Below are 20069 nucleotides of genomic sequence, written 5' to 3' on the forward strand. Positions count from 1 at the left end.
GGTCAGCATTGAGCATTAACATTCGCGTTGATTCCAGATCACCTGCAAAGGTCATCGACTCATCAGATTTTCAGACAGTCACTGGTCGCGCCCAATTCAAAACAAAGCTCAAGCGCTCAAGTCCCTCTCGCTGACCCCTGAGTATGACGATTCTCATCCGCAGCTCGATCAATATAGACGGTAGGGTTGAACGCTATGAATTGAGCGCTGTCATCTCATGCAGTCTCCATGGGTCCATCTTCCCTCAGAGGTCTTCGAAGTCCCTCAGTGCGTCAGCTTTCCGTCGGTCATCTTTGCTCCCGCTCACGCTCCTTTAGCATCGTCAAATCCGGCGAGACCATTGCATCGATATCATACAAGCGTCTCATAGGCGGAAAAGGCGCGAATGTGGCCGTCGCGGCGGCAGCAGCAGCAGCAGCATCTGCTTCTCCTGAGTCTGTTCGTCGGGGTCTGTAGACCAGCCACATGCGCTCATGAAGATGCCCAGTCTGCCGTAAAACTGGCAGGAAACATTGGGCACGATGGCACTTTCATCCTGCACGAGCTGCGGGAGCGAGGCGTCAATGTGGATGCCGTCAATACGGTCAATGAGCCAACGGGTCGAGCGGTCATTCAGCTTTCTTCAGAAACCAAGGACAATTCTATCGTGCTCCTTCCAGGCGCAAATCATGCAGACCATAATCTCGCTCTGTCTCTGCAAGCCCACACGAACCGTTTCCTCCTCTTGCAGAACGAGATTCCTCTGCAGCAGACACTCGATGCGCTCAATTTCGCTCATAGTCAAAACGCCACAGTCATGTGGAACCCTTCGCCTATGCCGAGCAGATCTGATCTTTTGTCGTTCCCTTTGCACAAGATCAGCTGGCTCGTTGTTAACGAGACAGAGGCCAGCGAGCTCAGTGATCATCTGGGGTTAGTAGAGCTTTCGGATCTCGCGCAGCGCCTGAGCGACGCGGGTTCATCGAGAGGCTTGGTCGTCACGAAAGGCGCAAAGGGCTGCTCGTATGTTTTGCGGGACCACACTGGCGATCTGCCGGCTGGTGTCGCTAAGCAAGCAATCGTCGACACGACAGGCGCCGGCGACTGCTTCACGGTACGCTGACGGCTCCTGGGGTGGGCACGCACTCATCATGACGTACAGGGATATCTCATTGCGCAGCTCGCATGTCACGATGGAGAAATCACAAGAGACGGCATTGTTGAGTGTCTCAAAATCGCGCTGCAAGCCGCCACGATGTGTTGCGAGCGCTACGGTGCACAATCAGTGCCTAAGCGGTCCGAAGTCGTGGAACGCCGGACTGATAAGGACGCGTAAAGGAAGCGACGACGCGCCGAGGGCGACACACGATGTGCCGAGCCGATGTACGCCTTGGATAGGGCGTATAAGTACGACCAGATCGCTTCTACCTGCTCGCACTCCAACAGCAATCGACTAGCGCGAAAATCTACTTCAGTCTGTCTTTACGAGCTATTCACGCAAGTCTAGTCACGCATACTTGATATCGAACGATCGTCTCCCGCTCGCATCCGCCTCATCGATAGCATCCTCAGGCTCGGCAAAATCTTCCTCAGCAGCATCGAGGTGACTTCGGCTCGGAACAGGCGTCATGCGATCTCAGCTTGCTTCTCTCGTTCTTCTTGCCGTCGTGATCTGTTCAGCTCAGCCTATTCGATCTGAATTAGCCTCAAGCAAGGTTCGCCCCTGACTTCATCTTGCGGCCAAGCTGATGTACCCGCAGGCAAAGAGCATCGATCACGCTTGTCAGCACGGCGGAGGCGGTGGCGGCGGCTTCCTGGGCGCTGGTGGCGGTGGTACACACCGTCAGTCCTCGGATCTGCAATCTTAGCAAACTCTGGCTGATTCGATGACTTTGCAGACAATTGCACGATGATGCCGAGCATGACGCCAAGCGCAACGGTCACTCTGCACGAAGCCGCCATTGATCCTTCTATGACTCCTGCGTCTACGTCTAAGCCCATGCACAAGCCCACGCACAAGCCTACGCCCAAGCCTGTCCATGCTGCCGTACACGCCGAGCAAGCCAAGCAGAAGCCCTGTGATACGTGAGTAAATCTGTCATGCTTGACATCGCGACGCTGATTGCGACGAGACATACGTGTAGCAAGAGCAAGATGCCCACAAAGCATATTGCTGCCGTACATCGCAAGCCTACCTCGCGTCCTCATCGCTCGCATACTGCTGCTCTCAAGATCAAGGCTATTGCTGCTTCTCGAACATCGCACTGTCCTACAGCCCGTGTCGTACATCATCATCACTACCACTCTGTGCCTCGTGCGATGGCTCACAAGCCTACACACAAGGCAAAGGTCAAGGCCGTCGAGCAGGTCCAACCGCGCCAGCCCACGCACGTCAGCAGTCCTCTTGTCACGAAGCCTCAGCAAGTCGATGCAGAGCAGGTCAAGCCCCGCGAACCTACGCAGACCAACAAGCCTACTATCAATGCTGTCGCTCCGCCAGAAGATCCTAAGAAGTGTATTGCTGGCAAACGCATTGGCGGAGGCGGCGGCGCCCCTGGCGCTGGCGGTGGCGGCGGACATGGTAAATGGTCTGCAACGACCCTGACGGTGCTTACATGTGGTATATAGACTCGTGCACAGAAGACAAGAAGATGGAGCGCGAGAATAGCCATAGGCGAGCGCGTAGGTCTCTATTCTTGTGGCTTGTGCTTTGCTGATACTTTAGCAGAGCATTCGAAGAGAGCCAGTCATGGTCTTGCAAGCGGCTTAGGCAACGCACAGCAAGGTCTACAGAATGGGCTGGCCTAGCTCTGATATGACTCTGCTTTCGACAAGTATGGACTCGCTGTTGTACACACGCGCCTTCAGCTTCCAGTAGATAGACGAGGACCCAGAGAACGTGATGAACATGGATTCTGCACCGAGTACATCCAACTCATGGCGGCGCTAGTGCTCGCCGTGCAATGGACGCTAGACCAGCTGAACGCTCTGTCTCATTATGATGAGCCAGGGGTTCTCGAACAGCGACTGAGCCTACCAGAGATGGATGTGATCCGGCAATGGGATATCGACACCGTTGACGTTGAGATAGTAGGCGTCAGAGAATTCTGGACCGACCGCCTTCAACGTGAACTGCGCCACGTTATGTCAGCTCAGATCTCGCGAAAAGACAGCGGCACGGACATTGAAGGTCGAGCCATCTTGGCGGGTAAAGCCGAGACCGATGACAGCGCTCGAATTGGCAGCAAAGAGCTGAATGCCGCCAGAGAAACCTTTGATAAAGTGCTCAAAGCCACCTGCACCAACGCCGACACGTGCAGACCCAGGCGGATCAGCAGCTCGCTAGTCCTTTGCAAAGGTGAGACTTATCAAAGTAGCCATCATGCCACGAGATACCGCCGCCGCCGCTGGCCTCCGTGCCTGCACTGAAAGCATCAGTCAAAGATGTCGTCTGGCCCGGTCAGACGGACCAAACGCTGGGATGGGGACGCCCTGGACAAGCTATGAATGAGCAGCATGCGACAGCTGAGAGGAAATGACGCACTTTGACGACAAAGTCGGCCGATCCAGAGCCATCAGGACGAATATGTTTGTCCGTCGAAATTGATGGCTCTCTGACTTGACCCAGAACGCTAGAGGCCGCAAGGACGGTGGCGAGAGCGCTTGCGATCAATCTCATATTTGGCTTCTTGTTGACCTTTGCTTGTCAAAGATACTTGCAAAGGCTAGAACAGTAGAGAGGCGATGTAGCCTCTCAACGGTAACGGCTCGACAGAGCTTGTCTGTGACATGTTTCATCGCCTCATCCGAAACGGATCGGTCCTCCGTCCCACTGCGTCGCACCATGAGGCGTAGCAACGGCTTTGTGTCTACTACTCACGATGCCTGGTTGCTGAGCATTGAAGTGGCGAGGATGGATATGAGTAGCACGGGTCTGCTCCGTCAATGCTTGCATGTTGTTCTCGCTCATCATCGCACGGGCCTCATCATGGCGCGCGCTCGTTGCTTGCCGACACTGATCGCGCAGACCGGTGATGAGCTGTGCAAGACTGTTGTAGAATTGTAGGCCTTCCGACAGATTGTGCACGATCTCTTTGTACTTGGCATGAGCCACATCGAGCCATTGCAGCGTTTCCTGCCGTGCTTGCGTAGAAGGATCTGATCGACGTGCATCGAGGAAGCGGTCATTGAGGCCAACGACGGTCTCGAGCACGCTACCCTGCTGTCGCGCACACTCTTGTAGGCGATTGTCATACGTCGCGTACTTGGCCAGTCGCGAGTCAAAGAGATCCTCGAATTGTGCTGGCTCGACAGACACCTTTGCAGAAGACAACGATTGCTGCAGAATGGCAGGTCTGATATCGTCCAGCTGAAGAGTACGTTGAGCTTCACGCAGGATAGCTTGTCGTTCCTGATTTAGATCGTCGAGTTGCTCCAACTTGGCGCGGATCTCGCGAATGACGCTCGTCTGAGCAGGCGAAGCGCGCAGATTGGAACGAGCAGATGGCACTCGACTCTCTAGCTCATCTTCGGGTCCTGCCAGAATACTGATGGGCTCCTCCCATTCCTGATACTTCTCTCGTACGACCTTGTCGCTAGCAGCAGCAGCCTTGAGCGTCTCCAAATACTTTTTTGCGGTGTCGTATAGGACTTGCTGAGCTTCTTCTGAGGTAGGTCGAGGCCAATGATCTGAGCCATATCGCGCCCTCAGCTCATCGTCCTCCGTCTTGTCGCCATCCAGAATATCTTCCGCCTATTCAGATCGACTTAGCCAAACCAAGCGGGAGACTGGACAGCTTCGTACCTCTTCCATCAGGAGGGCATTGCTCTGTGCGATGCGGCGGACATCCTGCAGCATCGATCTGAGCTTTGACGTCGCTCTTTCGGATCGGAGCTCTTGTGCCTTGCGCAGTAGCGAAGGCGGCAATCCGACTTGCGACTCGAGCGCTTCGATCGCACCGGGCAAATTGAGTGTTTGTAGACGCATACTGGCGTGTTGGTCGAGCTCGTCAATGCGAGCTGTCAGATCATGCTCGATAAGATTCCGCTTGCGATCGTCGTAGAGGCTGATCGCGAGATGCACGCCATACGGAATTAATGTCTCGAAGAGGACGCGAGCTGGCGGTGTTCGCTTGGCCTGAAGATACTCTATGGGTCGCTGTACGAAGTCGGGAACTAATGGCTTGACAAGAGACGCAGGCTCGATCTTGACCAGGGTCGAGACAGTTCTGACGGGCTCGAGATAGATGAGGTCGTTATCTTTGACAGCCCGGGTAAGATTATCTTGCACGATGTTCTGCAGCCCTTGCAAGTCGTATTGCGAGGCGCTGCCTTTCTGGACGATCGCAAGCGCTTCTTTAATTGCCGTTTGAGCGATTTGCAGACGACCGATTTCTGAGCCATATCGCGCTGCTGCCAGATCGTCGCAGCTTTGCCGATACTGTGAAGCAGCAGCAAAGTGCTGTCTCTTGACCAGTAGATGATGCTTCCATGCCTGTGATTGATCACTGCTCAGTCCTAGCTGTGGGTACTGGCCAGTTGCCGCTTACCGTAGGAATGGCGAAGCTGGACCATTGCGTGGCAGAGAGGGCTGCATTGGCTGCAGCAGAAGCTGCCAAGGCACGCGCGTAGAACTCCGACGCCTGCATTGATATCTTTGCGATTGTGCCGTCTTTCTTTCGTGCTGCATTCGACATCAGTCAAGCCTAGCCATTTTTGTAGAGAGATCGCGTACCCATGACAGCCTGCTGCCATGCACATTCTTGCGCCTGTGCCAGACACAAGGCCGAAAGCATCTCGAGCACATTGCAATCCAAGTCAGGACTGAACACATCGTTGCGGAGCTCGCGTAGATATTCAAATACGCCGGCAGCATGTTGAAAGCTTTGCGCTGCGCGTCTGATGCCGTCTAGCGTGGACCGATCTGCTTCGTATGCCAAATCTGCATATGTTACCGCGAGATTGAAGAGGACGCAAGCTTTCTCATAGGCCAAGTTGTGTGAAGTAATGGGTCTCCCTTTAGTAGGCATCGTGCCTGGCAGGAACGCGCCGGGCGCTGTCGTGTCGTTGTGACCTGTGAAGAGCGAATACCACGAGAAATCGATGGCCATGTCGTCTGGAAACTTGATGGACAGATGTTCGAGCTGCGTGTAATAGCTACTAGCTCATAAGAACCCGCAATGATGCAGAGAGCAGAGACGAACGCTGCTATTTCGTCGATAGAAGAAGCGCGTGCCACGCTGTATGTTGCAGACTCGGCCGGAGGGACGATGATAGCTTCTCTGAGCTTCGCAAGCGCTTCTGCATCATCCCGCCAGTTGTCTGGGTGCGCATCCGGGTCGGCAAACGTCGTCTCGAGAACTCGAAGCAGCTCGCTCGCGAGGTCGATCTGTGTCCTCTTGAGCGACTAGCTCGAAGACAGAGGGGCAAACGAACCATGAGCGCTGGCTTGTAGGGAATCGGAAGCATGTTTGAGCCCATGGCAGCTCGCTGGAAGTCAGGCCAAGTCGACGACAGCGACGCGCTCTTTTCCACTTTCCGGTGACATCACCACACAGATCTGCCTCGACTCTTGTCACGCAGTCATGGACAAGCTCGACTTGGCTGATCTGCCCCCGCGAGTGGTGCGAGCAGCGGCAAAGCTTGGCCACTTTGGTCAAGCGCGAACAGACAAGTACCTCGTCGACTTTCATCAGCCGTCACTCTACATTGCGCTCGCTTCAATCTTGTTTAATCCCATCTTTTGGAACATCATTGCTCGACAAGGTCAGCACAGTGCTTGGTCAGAGCTTCTATGGAGCCGCTGAACCTGCAGTGTTCTGACAGAATACAAGAACAAGGTCTTGACGAGGCTCTTTGGCGATCCTTACCGTGGCTGCTATGCCCTTGCGCTCACCATCTTCGGTCTGGGCCTCTTCCGAGATGGCTTGTCAGCTTCAGTGCTCGCTTCAGCTCTCAAAACACTGACGTTGCGAAATGATTTGCACAGGTATCAAAAAGCGCTCCTAGATCAGCCAACGAGCCTCTTACTTGCTTATGGCGAATTCAAGATCATCGCCGTCTTGCTCATGTTGTCCGGTACCGTGCTCGTCCTCACTTCCATGTACGCTCTCGGCGTGACCGGCACGTACCTTGGCGACTACTTTGGCATCCTCATGGATGTCAGTCCTTATTGCAGCGGCACGTCTTTACGCGTACTGATGCCCTTGTAGGCGCCCGTCACCGGCTTTCCCTTCAGTGTGACATCCAGCCCAATGTATACTGGCTCCAGTCTGGTCTTCCTCGGCACCGCGCTCTGGTGAGCTCGCCGAAGTGTACAACACGTGCGCTGATACTTTGACGATAGGCACGAGAGTCCAGTCGGCATCGTCCTATCTGCGATCGTCTACATAGAGTACAAAGTCGCTCTGACATACGAAGAGTGAGCCTGTTTCGCCTCGTCTTGACAGTTCTCATGCGCCAGACAGCCCGTTCACGAGCGAGATCTACGCGAAACGCGATGCAGCACCTAGACGATCACAGCGATTGCTGACAAGCTGACGAGGGCGACAGGAACAGTCATGATACCCCGAGAATTCAAACATAATGCAATACCCTTGGCATTGGATGCTTTTGTATGAGGTGATCGCCCCCGAGGGACGTCTATTTGCGTACCTGAGCTAGCCAAGCACTGGCATACATATTGACCCGATCGACCGGTTCCTGACCGCCGATGATGCGATCAGACATTCGAGTACAGACAAAGCCTTCGCGCTCAAAGACTTGTCTGTACCATGGGTCCCGTCCGGCGCTTCGCCAGTACACTTTGCCGTCCGCTTTCAGCACTCGCTTGAGCGCTTTCACGCTCGCCAGGAGCTGGCATGGTTCACGCGTGCGAGACGTCAAGCTCTGAGCGATCGTTGCGCCCATATAGACTTTGCGCTTCTCTCCCTCTGCCGCTTCGGCCGAGCCTGGAATATCTTCAAGGTTCGGGGTATACCAGTCCTACAAGACAAAAGCAGATCAGCTCATGTCTCGTAGCTACTTAGTTGCGATGACTTGCCATGTGATCCATGAGGATGCAGACAGAAAGCGAAGCCGGTTCGAGCTGCTTCAGCACGTTGATGATCGAATCGGTATGCAGCCTGAACGTATCCAGCGCTTTGGCAGAGTCTCTCTTGAGTTCCTTGAAGCCCTCTTTGCTAAGATAGAGCGGCGGATTGAGCTCGTTGTACTTTTGCATGAGACAGAGATAGTAATGATAGTTCTCAGACTTGACGTGCGTCTTGCGCGCAACGGGATCGAGCGTATCAGCCGCAAATTGGGCCGTCGTCGTCTCGCGCAAGTAGCACTGAGCTTGATTGATAGGAACACCCAAGGCGCGCCATTGGAAAACAGGGGAGTTCAGACAGGCCTTGACGATTGAATTGCCGAGTAAGGCCGGTCTGAGCTTTGTTTCCCAGATATCGCGCTGTCCGGCTAGCGTGTCGGCATTACAGAAGCGTTCGACGGAACCAGAGAGGCCACGAAGCTTGAAAGCGTATTTGCCCAGGCGCAGAGCATGGCCCGCGTAGCCTTGCATGTACAGCGACTGGTCAAAGTAGTCATTGTGCAGCCGCCAGAATTGATAAGCGTGGGAAGACAGCAGAGGAGAAAGACGCGTATCGAGCACTTCGCGGAAGTTTTCGAACTTGCCATCTCCAAACATTTGCCAGAATTCCTCATAGGACAGCGCACAGATTGCTGCCAGCTTTAGCTCGAGCAAGTGACCTACTGGCGCATGAGTGCTAGTCAGCATTCAGACGAGCGACGGACCTTGACAGGGATTCATGTCAACACAGTGGATCCGGCGAGGCTTGCCAGCAATCGCGTAGTGCAGCGCATTGTCACCCGCTGATGTCACGCACATGACGGTATCGTTGCTGTTGATGTCGAGATGCTGCATGTCGACTGCAGGATCTTCCCATGTGAAGCTGTAGCTGTACGGAGGGGATCCATAAGCGGATGCCGTGGCCCACATCCTGAGACTTACATGAAGGTCTTCAATTCATTGTGGATCGGCATGTGGAGGTAAGGCAGTCGCCAAGTCTTTGTGAGCTGGTAGTGGCATGAAGAATACGGCACGCCCGCGCCAATATCGACAATGACGGTCTGCGACGTTACCGATGCAGACCGCTTGAGAGACGACGTCGACAGCTCCATCGCAGACTGTCCAAGCGAAAAGTCTTCTCCGTCATAGTCGTTCGATCTGACTGCGATGATGACGGGCGACGAAGCAGCCGAGACGGTGTTGCCACTTTCGACTTCGAACGCTTGAATAGTGCGCGAGGTATCGCGGTTAGCTTTACAACCAAGCCAGACGTAGTACGGAATTGCGCAGAACGGAATGAACACGGGGAAGCGGTTTCGACCGTTGAGCGACTTGAGTGTGCCGAAGCGATACTCGAGATAGTCACGACGTAGCGGATTAAGATCCACGTGATCAAAGGAGAACCTGTTGCACGTTCAGTGAGGCCTCCGAGGGATCCGAAAGACGTACCAGTTGAGCCAGAAGAGACGACTGAGGAGACCGACCTGGCGGCCAGTGTCGCCAACAGCCTGCACTTGAGGACGATTCTCGTCACGCGCAGAGACGTAAAAGTCACAGACCGAGAAGAGGCCATCGGCATGCAGGAATCGTTCGACGCGGTCCAAGACAGCATAGAAATTGGGGATCATGCTGAGCGAATAAGACATGCTGACATAGTCGAGCGAGCCGATGGGGTCGTTACCGTGCGACTGCCAGTCAGGCAGTGAGAAAGCCGTCGCATCTTGACAGTGCACATGGACATTCTTCCAGCCACGTCGTTCGAAACGCTTGCGCGCGACTTCGAGCAGAGGCCTACGGCAATGTCAGCTCAAGTACGATGCGAGAAGGGCGCGACTTGCTCGCATAGATCGATGAGATGGACAGCATCAAACTCATGAATAGGCATGTACTTGTCCATTTCCTCAATGTTCCAGCCTGTACGAAGTATGAGAAGCGCTTTGGGATTGCGGTCAAGTGAAGGCCAGAGAGCGTACCTGTGCCACCGCCGATATCGACCCAGACGAGTCGCTTGCGGGGATGCTGTTTGCGCTGTTCTTTGAGCGAAGCAGCGGCGAGCTTGAGCATCGTGTGACGGCCTCGCAACAGGCCTCCACGCGTAGAATCATAGACTACCGCGCTCTTCAGCGATTCGTAGCGGTATAGCATGGCCCGGCGTACCATCAGCTTGGGATTGGTAGAACTTGTCGAGCCGTTGTTGCTGGTTTGCATGCTTGCCGAGCGGTTGCAGAAAGCAGCTCCATGCAAATCTGAAGAGCGGCTCGAGCTTCCTGCGCGTCGAAAGAGCAAGCGCAAGGACGATGGCGAGACAGACGAGCCAGCCGGAGAAGGTGCTGCTGCCTGTCAAGTTGACAGTGAGAACATGCTTGAGCTTGTTGAAGCTGAGCAAAGCCAGGAGACCGCCCGCGGGGAGCACATAAGTCAGTAGACCAGCCTGTGCAGCCGTCGAGGCAGAGGCAGTCGACGTGTCGAGGCGTGGCGTGTGCTTGCTCGCCATGGCTCTGCTCTCCTCTGCAAGAGTGGCTTGAAAGCTCGTTGCTAGCGCTCAATTCGGGCGGCTTCATTTTGGCGGGCACTAAGAGGTCAAAGAACGTGCACATCGTCGCGACGCGACCGTTGCTGGGCGCTGGGCCGGGGGCAGATGCTCCAAAGGCGAGCCATAAATGAATGCATGTACAGCGTCAGCTGCTCTGATCGGACGACTTGCTCACAGTCGAGGATGGACTGTTCGGGAAAGCCTGCTCGTAGCACGGATCACAGGCGCGCTCCTGCCTTACCACGTCCTCCCCGGGCCGCACGATACCGAACACGTTCGTGGAGCAACGACCGCAGACGACGAGGCCGCAGCTTCGACAGTGATGTCGCCGTCTGAAGAGACCGAATGGCTCGAGGCAGCGTAGGCCTGTAGAGTCAAGTTAGCCAGTCGACGTTGTTAGATGAAGAGGGCGCGTACAGTGATCCGCTTTCGAGTCTTCAAGCCAGATTGGGGGTGAGTGATGCTCCAAGATATGCAGGCGTGGCTTCTGTCGCAGGCCAAGATGGGCCATCGCGTCCGAGAGTAGCTTGTTACCGACGATATGCGTCAAGATGCCACTGCTAACGGGCGCGGCCCTTTCTGTCTTGGCGGCGCGTGCGGTCACTTTGACTTCATCTGAGACCGTCCCCGCCGAGCCGACCCGCTGTTCGGGCTTGGACAGACTTCGTCGAGACGATAGAAGCTCGTTCTGCGCTTCCCTGATTGCACTGACCCAATTGTCGCGTTCAGATGCGCTGGCCGCTTCGACCGCTACGCTCAGTGACACGCTGAAGATCTCGAAACACAGACTTGCAGTGCACGTCACGACGAGAGTGTCCAGATCGAGTGCGAATTGAAGCGTCGAGCCAGGCTGTGGATCGCCAAGAGTCGATCTGAGAGTCGCACAGATGAATACGTCGTTGAACAGATAGAACGACGACTGCGTCCGCTCACGATGTCCAAGTGCGAAGAGTGTGCCCTGCTTGACTAGCCAGCGACCAGGCGTCAAGACGCAATAGACGCCTGCGAGTGCGCGATGCAATTTGACCGCCAAGCGACTGTGTTGTGCCTGACTGACTTGCTGATCGAGGTATTGAGTCACCTCCTCAAGTTGGATGACGGCTTGGACGAGGTTACAGCATTCTGGATCGCTTGTGGGCACGCAATCGAGCAAGTCACGCAGCAGCAGCCGATACCGAGGAACGCGCTGGACGACAGCCAAGAGCATGCTGTCCAATCGAAAGTCCTTGTCGATCGCTCCACTTGCAGAATCTGCAAACGCTCGCCAAGCTTCATTGGTAGCATACTCGCTCTCGAGTCGCTCAAGACCGAGATCGAAGCCTCGCACGAACGAAGCGTAGCACTTGAAATAGGGCAATACCCGAATGATCGCTCGACCAAAGTCATTTCGCTGTGCTGTAGGTAGTGTGGATTCGTCTAGACAAGCCAAGAATGCATGCGCCAGTCCGCGTATTTCGTCGAAGCTGCTCGAGAAGATCTGAAGTAGAGCTTTACGAGGCAAAAGCTTGTCCGACTCGGGACGGGACGAGGCCAGATCGTCAAGCAAAGGCTGGTAGAAGTGCGTGTGTATCGCGTCAAGCAAGGCGCAATACCGTCGTTCGGTTGCCACAAGCTCATTGATGATGTGCATACGCTTCGTCACTCGTCTTTGCCGTGTTCGCACAGTGGCTGGCGGCTCTGCTCGAGACTGGCCCAGTGCGGCGGGTTGTGGCGACTGCTCGAGAGAATCGTCAAATTCGAAAGTCTTGGACAGCGCCCAGGAGCTCGAAAGCGGCCTCTTACACGCAGACTGATGGATGGCAGTCGAGATGGACCTATTCTCTCGCTTGAGTTGGGGCCGATGAGGCCTTCGTCGAGGCGTGCTTGGCTCATCTGTCGCGCTCGAGCTTGCACTAGCGATACTGACCCTATGACTCTGCGCTCTGGCTAGTCTGCTAGGGCTGATCAGCGCTGCCAGATGGCGAGACGAAGCGTTGCGAGAGCTGAGCAGACATTTGCCCTTGGTCGGCGTCTCCGGGAGGACGCTAGATGCAGGCGAGATGAGATCATCAAAAGCTGGGGTGAAGCTATGCATCGAGGCTGGCGTTGTCGGACTCGTCGACTCCGCTGATGACCCCACAGATGATATTGGCCGGATGAGCGCTGGCAAATGATGGCCTTTCTTCTCTCCCTGCGCTCCGTCAAGCGCCATGGCTGCTCGGATCTGTGCCATCGTCCCCTGAAGTCTTTAGCGGACCGTGTACACTTCTGAGTTGAGGCGTCGCGGCGGCAATCAAGTCAAGCAGTGGATGACCAAGCTGACGCTCATAGTGCCGTGATCCAGTCGTGTGCCGGAGAGAGGGGTGAGCGAAGAAGAGCCGAAGGCAACGACGGAAGGCGCACGGTCCCTCGGCACAAGCGGATGATGCATTGGTCTTCAATTAGCAATATATCGCCCGCTCTGGGTAGCAGTCTGTAATTCGACAAATGGGATGTGTTGACCGTCTGAAGAGGCATTGAGTGTAAGACCGCTGATGAGTCGATTGCTCATGCGCCACCGGACAGCGACAGGAGTTGGCGTGCTCTGACTGTCGACGATGAATCGCGCAAGGATCTTTTGAGTCTTTGCGTTGCTAGATAGATCAAGCTGCTCAAGATCCCACTTCATCCTCTTCTTGTCTGCTGCCCATACGCCCGAAGGCTTTGACTGCGCGCTCGATACAGCTGTCGAGGAAATGGTCACAATGAGTGAGACGTCTTCGAGCTTGTCGGCCGTATCTTCAAAGGGCGAGCTGATGAGTCTGCAGTCTGCATTGGGCTTGTAGCTGAGAATCAGAGAAGTCTGGAGCGGCTCGAGCTTCCAGAGCGGCGTGACATCGAGCGGAACATAGTCGTTCCACTCGCTTTGGTTCACTTTGAGCTGATACTTGAGCACGACGACAGGCAAGCGTGAACTACTGGCACTGCGTAGAGTATCTGTGTCGAGTACATATGCGCTGGGCGCAACTGGATTTAGATAGCTCGAGTGAGGAACGAGCTGGTCGAACGCATGCGCCGTATCGATGCGCAGCTCGACAGGCGTGATCGATTGCGAGGCATCATCTGCTAGGGCGACCTCGCCTGTCACCATAACACGCTGTATCTGACCACCCTTGAGTAAGACATTGACAGTCTCGATGATCGACGCGCGTAAGCCTGGCTCGTCACCATCGCCAAATTTGTGTAAAACAGGCGCAGCGACGCTGGCGCTTTGTACAGAGGACGTTGTCGAGAGCATGGACATGGCTCGACCGTTATTGCCTGGGCTGAGGGGTCGGGCAGTCATGCCATTGCTGCTTGGCGAAATTAAAGACGTCGCTGCAACCGCACCTGTAGCTGCTACTGCGCCTCCGCCCAAGCCCATAGTGGTAGATGCAGGAAGACCAAAGGTTGGTTCTGGACCGGGTATGGACGGCAAGCGTGATGGTGATGCGGGTTCTTCTGCAATACCGGGGCTAGCTCGACCACTCAAATCATCGGTGGCCCTTGTTTGACTAGATGTACGTGGATCCCTTCGTCGGGTAGTACGTCGATTGAGATTCGCAGGAGGAGGCCCGACGGCACCGCCGGCCAAAGTCGATTTCATCCGCTCTAGAGCGGCCAGGCGCTCGGTCTCTGCTTCTTGTGCAGGTGCAGGCGTCGGCGCTATGCTGAAGTTGGGCTTCGCAGGCTCTCTGCATCATCTACTGTCAGCACAGGCCCTACGATGAAGACGTACGACGCACACTGAACGGCTGGCAGCTGGCTCATCGTCGTCGTCCATGAGACTAGCGCCGATGGGCTCTTCTTGCCATGGTGCACGATCGAAGCCAGAGGGGGGCACGCTGAAGCCGTCTCTATCGACCTGGGCCGATGTGGGCGACTATGGACAGGATCAGTCAATGCATGCTACCGGGGCAAAAGTGACTCACGCGAGCGGAGGCAGGCGCGGATATATCTTCGCTGATAGGCGAGTGAGGTGTATAATCAGTGTCTGCCCGAGACGACTGACTGGAGCCGAGCGCGAAAGCGGATGACTTGCGCTTGCCGAAGCTCGGTATAAAGCTAGCGCGGTTTGCGCGCTTGGTCTCGCTCGACGCGCCGGGTGTGGAGTCTGTTGGCGGTGCTAGACCAGGAGAAGCTGCTTGCGCCCGCTGTGGCGTGATTGTGTCTGGACCGGCGCTCGATCCTCGCTGCATGTTGTCATATTGACTACCATGAGACAGGGATCGATTGCGCGTGAGCCCTGGCTTGAGTCTCGACGTGAGAGAGCCAAGCAAGCCGCTTGCGCCGCGATTCGACCTCAGTGATTGCGTGTCAGCATCTGAGAAGCGAGAGAGAGTCAGATGTAGCAAGCCAGCAAAGATGGTACTCACTGGATGCAGAGTCTGCGCGAAGACTGGAGGCGACGTTTGACGCGCTTGGTGTATCGTTTGGCTCTGCGATCTGTGACGGCGCTTCTGCGACATTGACAGAAGGCGTCTCGACGAGGTCGGGCACAGTCTGCAGATGCTTTGACTCTACGCGAGCGTAACGGGCCATATCGATCTCGACCTCATAGGCAAGTACCTGAACGAGACCTCGTTCTGCAGTCTCCATTCGGTCGCGGCCGTAATCATTCTGCATGGTTTCATATTTTGCCAAGGATTCCTTGATCGATTCGAGACGAGCTTGATCATACTTCTCGAACGTCTTGAAGAGCCTCGGCGACTGATTGAGCCACTGGGCCTGGGCTCTTTTGAGATCGCTGCGCGTATGGAGGATCTTTGCCTCTCTCTCCTGCCTATTCTTGGCAGTCGCAGTGCTAGCTCGTCCTGTCGCCTTGCTGACTGCACCCTCGCAGCTCTCCAGGTCTTTCGCAAGGGAGGTATAGTCTATCTCTAGTCCTTTGAGGTCCTGGTCACCGTATCTCGACCGTTCCCGCAGAGGCGCAACGATCTCGCTCCCCATCCGGTCTGCCAAGAGCTCATGCTTGGCAATAAGTTCATCCAACTCTTTCTCCAGTCTCGCCTTGATCTTGTCCAGCCCTCCTCCGAGGTCGAGCTCATAGGAATCCGGAACGATGGACTTGCGGGCGAGCTTGGTGAGTCCTTTGGCATAGGCTTGTTCTATCTGTGCCCTCTCCTCGAAGAAGTCTGCAAGCGACTGTCCGATGAGCTGAGACCGCTTCAGCCGGCTGGACAAGCTAGGCACGACAGCAGTCGGGCGCTTGGTCTGCCAATCATCTCTACGGATTTAGCTTCATGATCCACTGGAAGCATTTGCGTAGCTGCACTTGCCGACAAAGCTTGCGTGTATAGCGTGATGTTGCCATTCGCACTTGGCGCTGCAGCCAAGGATGTCATCCTGCGCAGTGGTGACCCCTGTACGTGTTGTCGTCACTCGAGAGCACAAGCGTGCATGTGCCGGGGAGGCGTTTCTCAATTCGATCGGCTACGCGCAGATCATCGACGGCTGCGGGCTAGACCAAACAAAGCGTGCATTCACTCTGATTTGACATGTGTGGGCGTCGCAGGCAGGTAGCGCGAGCGAGCGCCGGTCTGCTTGAGCAATGGCACCAAGTCGTCTGCGTTTGCCAAAGCTTCCCGAAGCTTGACGATGGCGCGTGACCGGGCGAGCAGAGCAGCTCTGATCGGGTTACCCTGAGCCGCCTGACCACTTGCTTCGGGTAGCCATACACCCGAGAGGACGACCCAGCTCGTCGTTAGTCGCTTGAAGTGCGCATAGTTGTCATCGATCATGGCAACGTGGAAATGGGCGAAAGCCCAGACGAGGCCAAAAGAGAGTACGGCGCCGACTTTGGAAGGTAGCCAGATTGACCAAATGAGGAGGAATAGGACTGGATAGCTGACGAGCAGCATGATCATACATATCAGTACCTTGTTCTGCGCGAAAGACTCTTCTTCCTTGCTGTTGATGTACTTCAGAGTAAGCTTGCCCGCTGTGTAAACCGGCAGATGGAATATTAATGGCGGGATGAAGAAGGGCAGCCTGACAAGACTGGCGAGAGTAGATCCTACGAGCTGAGTGAGTGCAGCAACTCGAGTGGGCGTATCGATAGGCCGGGTGGGATCGAGGGATGACGGTAAGCCGTAGTCCGCCAGCTGGTTGTGCGAAAGTCCCGCCTTCTTCAGTGCGGCATCGTAGTCGACGAGGATCTGCTTCAGCTCGCTTGTCTTAGCGGCTGCTTTCGGCGCAGATAGGAAATCGATGAGGGCCTGCGAAACGCGCTGATACTGCCGAAGCGGCAGATCGGCTTCTGCCGGATAGAGCAGGTATCTTGCACCTTTCGCTGCGTTCATGATATCCCTGTATAAGGATCAGCAAGAGGCATGACTCATTAACCTCGCTCACCAGTCGGGCGCATTGACGGTAAGCGAACGCAGGGAACCCTGCAGCCTGTCCGTCAGACGCTTGACTGTCGGTTTCGGATCCTTGAGAAAGTCGTCAATGTAGGGTTCGACGTCTATGGTCTCTCCGAATCTGCGTATGCGTCAGTCTGAAGCTGCGACGGGCAAAGTCGCGACGGACTGCATGATCACGCGACTGCGATATTTCGACTTGTCTGTATAGTTGATGCCGGCAACAGCAATCTTGGGATGCTTGATGCCTCCGATTGTCGTGCCATGGGAGTCCTTCGACCCTTGATCGCGCAGATTCTTGGCATATTCGAGAGCGACCTGCGCGCTGTCTGAGACTCTGCTCGACGAGCTTTCGTTCGTGAGACTTACCCAACTCGCGCCATCCTTGATCGCTCTGATCTGAGGCTCTGTATAGGATGTTCCCTCGGGAAAGATGGAGACGCATTCGTTGAGCTTGAGAACATCAAAAGTGCCCGCAAAGAGGAGCTGATTGTTCTTGTTCTTTCTGTCTACGGGTATGTTGCCGGCATCATACAGTATCGCTGCGCCCACCTTGTTCTTGAAGAGCGAGTCCTTGGCCCAGCTGCGCCCTCGTGATCAGCTAGCTGCAGGCCAGCCAAGCACGACATAGAGCGTACTAATGCATCCGGCGACCGTGCGGGAAGAGCACCGACAGGACAGCAGGGTCGACAGTCATGTTCCAGTGGTTAGTACAGACGATCAAGCCATCGTCCGTTGGCACATTCTCCTCGCCCATGGTGACGGACTCGCTGAAGAAGCTCGTGACCGACCATTGAGCGAGTTGCAAGATGATCGAGTGCGTAGGCCCGAAAGGCATCTCGTGATTGGCGAAGTGCTACAGCACTTCCCCTGGCTCAGTGCAAGTCTCTGAGCCTCGTCGCTGGCACTGGATGGGCGGCTCAAGCTCGAGTCGCCTATCGTTCCTTTTGGCGCGCGTCGGCTCGAGCTTGGCGGCTTGACGACTCCGAGTGGCTCTGACGATGTCGTCGCCCATCGTGGAGCTGTCGCGGATCGTGCAATTCAGTGCAGCGCATCGATTGTACGAGCCAGCATGGTCCAAAGAACAGAATCTGCGTCACTTTGGCGACTGCTCTCGCCTACACGGTCACAATTACAAGCTCAAAGTAATGCTTGGCGCATCCATTCTTGACAGCGCTGACGAGGCAGCGCTAGGTCACGGTGAGGGGCTGCATCCAAGCTGACGGGATGGTCATCAATCTGCGCGAGCTCAAGGAGATCCTACACGAGGAAATCACGCTCGTTTACGATCACAAGAACATTGCAAGCCTGGCCATACTGCATTCGATCGCTTGCTGAGCGCTGAGACGCAGGACGAGGACGTCGAGCAGTTCCGTGTCCGCGATTCAGTCAAGTTGCAAAGCTCGGCGGAGTGGCTAGCCGTTCAGATGTACGACGTGTTGAACGCGCGTCTCGACGAGGCCAATAAGAAGGCCGACCGGATCGATGGCCCGCCCAAAGTCGTCGAGGTCGAGCTCTATGAGACTGAAAATAATATCGCCCGCTTCACAGGCGGATAGACTCTCGCCGTGTCAGCTAACATCGATTTGACGCCAGACATGCGAGCAAAACGACTGAAAGAGCTGTCGATCGAGTCCATACTGCCAGGTGGAGCTCACGACGACGTCGTCACCTCTTTGCGCGAGCTCAAGCAGGACGCGCATGATGACAACGTCGCTCGGTTGCGCTTCGTTGCGCTCAGCTGCTCGCCGGGCTGCTCTTGTCCAACTGGGCTGCGATGCAGCAACAAGTATCGCATTGTCGCTGGATTCGACCTGAAGCGATAGTGCAAGCAAATGCTCAAGCAAAGCATCTCTGACAGTGGGCAGTTTCAGGCCGGCTCGACAGACGCGACCGACCGTATTGGGCAGCGGCAGCAGGTGCTTGCTGGCCAAATTCGCACTGCGTGCTATGGTCTAACGCTCGTTGTCCATAAGCTCCAAGACCAGTCACAAAGAGGATACGTACGTCCGGCAAACGATCGCCCTGTAGAGACCATGCGAGAAGCCAGCGCTTCGTGCGACTCTGCGTAGACTCGCATAGAGCATAGTTGTCAATCTGCCTTCAATCTCGTCAGCCCGCACAGCACTATGCAGCCGACTCACGTGATGATGTGCTAGTCTTTTCAGGAGTGGTTCCAAGCTCGACAGGCGGCCGAGCTGAGTTGTGCACCACCTATTTCGCAGCGAGTGAGCGAAGCCTCTGCCTTGACAGAGCGATCGTACCTGATTGCATTGGGCCTCGCTGCACTCTCGTCTATCATACGAGTGACAAAACCTAGCTCCCCACCGGTCGTAATCATGTCACTGTCTGCTCCAGTGCAGATCTGGACGTTGATGCCACTTGAGCAGTAGATCAGGTCGGTTGAGCAGGGGACGCACGCCAGTGGGCAGATCAGCTTTAATGCTCGCAAGTTCTTCTATCTCTGCCCTGGAAGCGTAGTATGGCGGATTGCACATGCTCGCGTCAATTTCGACATCCAGATGTGGCAGAATGTCAACAGAAAGAGACGTGTCGATGAGCGTGATGCGGTCTTGAAGAGCGTTCTGCTCGATATTGCGGCGAGCGATCTTTAGAGAAAAGGCATCAACATCTTTACTCATGCGTTAGCGTTCTGTTGCGCTACTCGTCGCACAGAGACGCACCGGTTGCGAAGATGTGCGCCTTCGGCGAACTGCGCGCAAGCAGCAGAGCGTAGATTGCGGACGCGCCCGTGCCGCTGTAAGGCTGGTGTCAACGAATCATGGCAGCATTCAGCATTGATATGCACTTGCACGTCGAGCAAGAGGAGATTCGCTTTCGGCGAGGGGGGAGAGGCTTCAAGAAGCGCGAGAAGCCATTGCACATAGTCAAGCCTGCGCGATCGTCAGGTCTGCGCGATCTGTATAGCGTCAGATACCTTCCAGGCACCTGTTTGAGAAGTGCTAGGCTGAGCTCAGACTGCGCGCAGCCCAAGAAAGACGAACAGCAGGGCACAAGCGGTCATGGGGCAAGTCGACGATCAGGCCAAAATCTCGTTTGAGTATGGCTTGACTGAGACGTCTGCAAGTTTGGCCGTTCAACGAAGCTCTGAGTCATGTCAGGGAGGCAG

The 20069-nt window shown here is 55.5% G+C and overlaps 9 protein-coding genes across 9 annotated transcripts; 3 read left to right on the plus strand and 6 right to left on the minus strand.

Moving 5' to 3' along the window:
- Nucleotides 1–143: 143 nt before the first annotated feature.
- L969DRAFT_43168 (uncharacterized protein) lies at nt 144–2787 on the plus strand (the record flags this gene model as incomplete). Its single annotated transcript, XM_014715674.1, has 12 exons — nt 144–180; nt 249–267; nt 318–438; nt 488–1093; nt 1142–1285; nt 1487–1604; nt 1684–1694; nt 1740–1821; nt 1878–2064; nt 2124–2560; nt 2608–2661; nt 2708–2787. The coding sequence occupies 12 exons, from the start codon at nt 144–146 to the stop codon at nt 2785–2787; spliced, it is 1896 nt and encodes a 631-aa protein (XP_014571160.1).
- A 225-nt stretch (nt 2788–3012) lies between these two features.
- Nucleotides 3013–3658, minus strand: L969DRAFT_14755 (uncharacterized protein; the record flags this gene model as incomplete). The annotated part of the gene is made up of 5 exons (XM_014714922.1): nt 3013–3111; nt 3163–3317; nt 3376–3399; nt 3450–3471; nt 3524–3658. The coding sequence occupies 5 exons, from the start codon at nt 3656–3658 to the stop codon at nt 3013–3015; spliced, it is 435 nt and encodes a 144-aa protein (XP_014570408.1).
- Nucleotides 3659–3781: 123 nt separating this feature from the next.
- Nucleotides 3782–6447, minus strand: L969DRAFT_44407 (uncharacterized protein; the record flags this gene model as incomplete). The annotated part of the gene is made up of 7 exons (XM_014715675.1): nt 3782–3811; nt 3860–4732; nt 4784–5473; nt 5529–5662; nt 5714–6135; nt 6183–6367; nt 6415–6447. 7 exons carry the CDS (start codon nt 6445–6447, stop codon nt 3782–3784), a joined length of 2367 nt encoding a protein of 788 aa, XP_014571161.1.
- A 66-nt stretch (nt 6448–6513) lies between these two features.
- L969DRAFT_84431 (uncharacterized protein) lies at nt 6514–7602 on the plus strand. The gene is made up of 6 exons (XM_014715676.1): nt 6514–6744; nt 6805–6907; nt 6968–7139; nt 7191–7276; nt 7325–7399; nt 7446–7602. Exons 1-6 carry the CDS (start codon nt 6564–6566, stop codon nt 7516–7518), a joined length of 690 nt encoding a protein of 229 aa, XP_014571162.1. The 5' UTR covers nt 6514–6563; the 3' UTR covers nt 7519–7602.
- An 18-nt stretch (nt 7603–7620) lies between these two features.
- On the minus strand, nt 7621–12792 carry L969DRAFT_92001 (uncharacterized protein; the record flags this gene model as incomplete). Its single annotated transcript, XM_014715677.1, has 10 exons — nt 7621–7962; nt 8021–8727; nt 8773–8936; nt 8990–9451; nt 9497–9838; nt 9886–9961; nt 10021–10155; nt 10205–10550; nt 10756–10946; nt 10998–12792. 10 exons carry the CDS (start codon nt 12790–12792, stop codon nt 7621–7623), a joined length of 4560 nt encoding a protein of 1519 aa, XP_014571163.1.
- A 204-nt stretch (nt 12793–12996) lies between these two features.
- Nucleotides 12997–15922, minus strand: L969DRAFT_92002 (uncharacterized protein; the record flags this gene model as incomplete). Its single annotated transcript, XM_014715678.1, has 5 exons — nt 12997–14272; nt 14324–14460; nt 14510–14901; nt 14954–15791; nt 15857–15922. 5 exons carry the CDS (start codon nt 15920–15922, stop codon nt 12997–12999), a joined length of 2709 nt encoding a protein of 902 aa, XP_014571164.1.
- A 138-nt stretch (nt 15923–16060) lies between these two features.
- L969DRAFT_43947 (uncharacterized protein) lies at nt 16061–17777 on the minus strand (the record flags this gene model as incomplete). Its single annotated transcript, XM_014715679.1, has 5 exons — nt 16061–16886; nt 16932–17060; nt 17109–17257; nt 17309–17522; nt 17578–17777. The coding sequence occupies 5 exons, from the start codon at nt 17775–17777 to the stop codon at nt 16061–16063; spliced, it is 1518 nt and encodes a 505-aa protein (XP_014571165.1).
- A 124-nt stretch (nt 17778–17901) lies between these two features.
- Nucleotides 17902–18894, plus strand: L969DRAFT_84434 (uncharacterized protein). Its single transcript, XM_014715680.1, has 3 exons — nt 17902–18084; nt 18134–18241; nt 18292–18894. Exons 1-3 carry the CDS (start codon nt 17941–17943, stop codon nt 18496–18498), a joined length of 459 nt encoding a protein of 152 aa, XP_014571166.1. The 5' UTR covers nt 17902–17940; the 3' UTR covers nt 18499–18894.
- On the minus strand, nt 18511–19964 carry L969DRAFT_92005 (uncharacterized protein; the record flags this gene model as incomplete). The annotated part of the gene is made up of 8 exons (XM_014715681.1): nt 18511–18894; nt 18947–19036; nt 19084–19153; nt 19204–19304; nt 19360–19571; nt 19624–19697; nt 19753–19833; nt 19945–19964. 8 exons carry the CDS (start codon nt 19962–19964, stop codon nt 18511–18513), a joined length of 1032 nt encoding a protein of 343 aa, XP_014571167.1.
- Between the last annotated feature and the right edge of the window lie 105 nt (nt 19965–20069).

Source organism: Mixia osmundae (genome assembly GCF_000708205.1).
Source record: "Mixia osmundae IAM 14324 unplaced genomic scaffold scaffold_1, whole genome shotgun sequence".
Classification (NCBI taxonomy): Eukaryota; Fungi; Basidiomycota; class Mixiomycetes; order Mixiales; family Mixiaceae; genus Mixia; species Mixia osmundae.

Excerpts from the sequence above, each read along its gene's own strand:
- L969DRAFT_84434 (XM_014715680.1), top strand. The coding sequence starts at position 17,941 with ATGTCGTCGCCCATCGTGGAGCTGTCGCGGATCGTGCAATTCAGTGCA. Across the intron at positions 18,085-18,133 it reads GTCACAATTACAAGCTCAAA|GTCACGGTGAGGGGCTGCAT; the intron begins GTAATGCTTGGC and ends AGGCAGCGCTAG. Across the intron at positions 18,242-18,291 it reads TTTACGATCACAAGAACATT|GACGAGGACGTCGAGCAGTT; the intron begins GCAAGCCTGGCC and ends GCTGAGACGCAG.
- L969DRAFT_84431 (XM_014715676.1), top strand. The coding sequence starts at position 6,564 with ATGGACAAGCTCGACTTGGCTGATCTGCCCCCGCGAGTGGTGCGAGCA. Across the intron at positions 6,908-6,967 it reads GGCCTCTTCCGAGATGGCTT|GTATCAAAAAGCGCTCCTAG; the intron begins GTCAGCTTCAGT and ends TGATTTGCACAG. Across the intron at positions 7,277-7,324 it reads TTCCTCGGCACCGCGCTCTG|GCACGAGAGTCCAGTCGGCA; the intron begins GTGAGCTCGCCG and ends CTTTGACGATAG.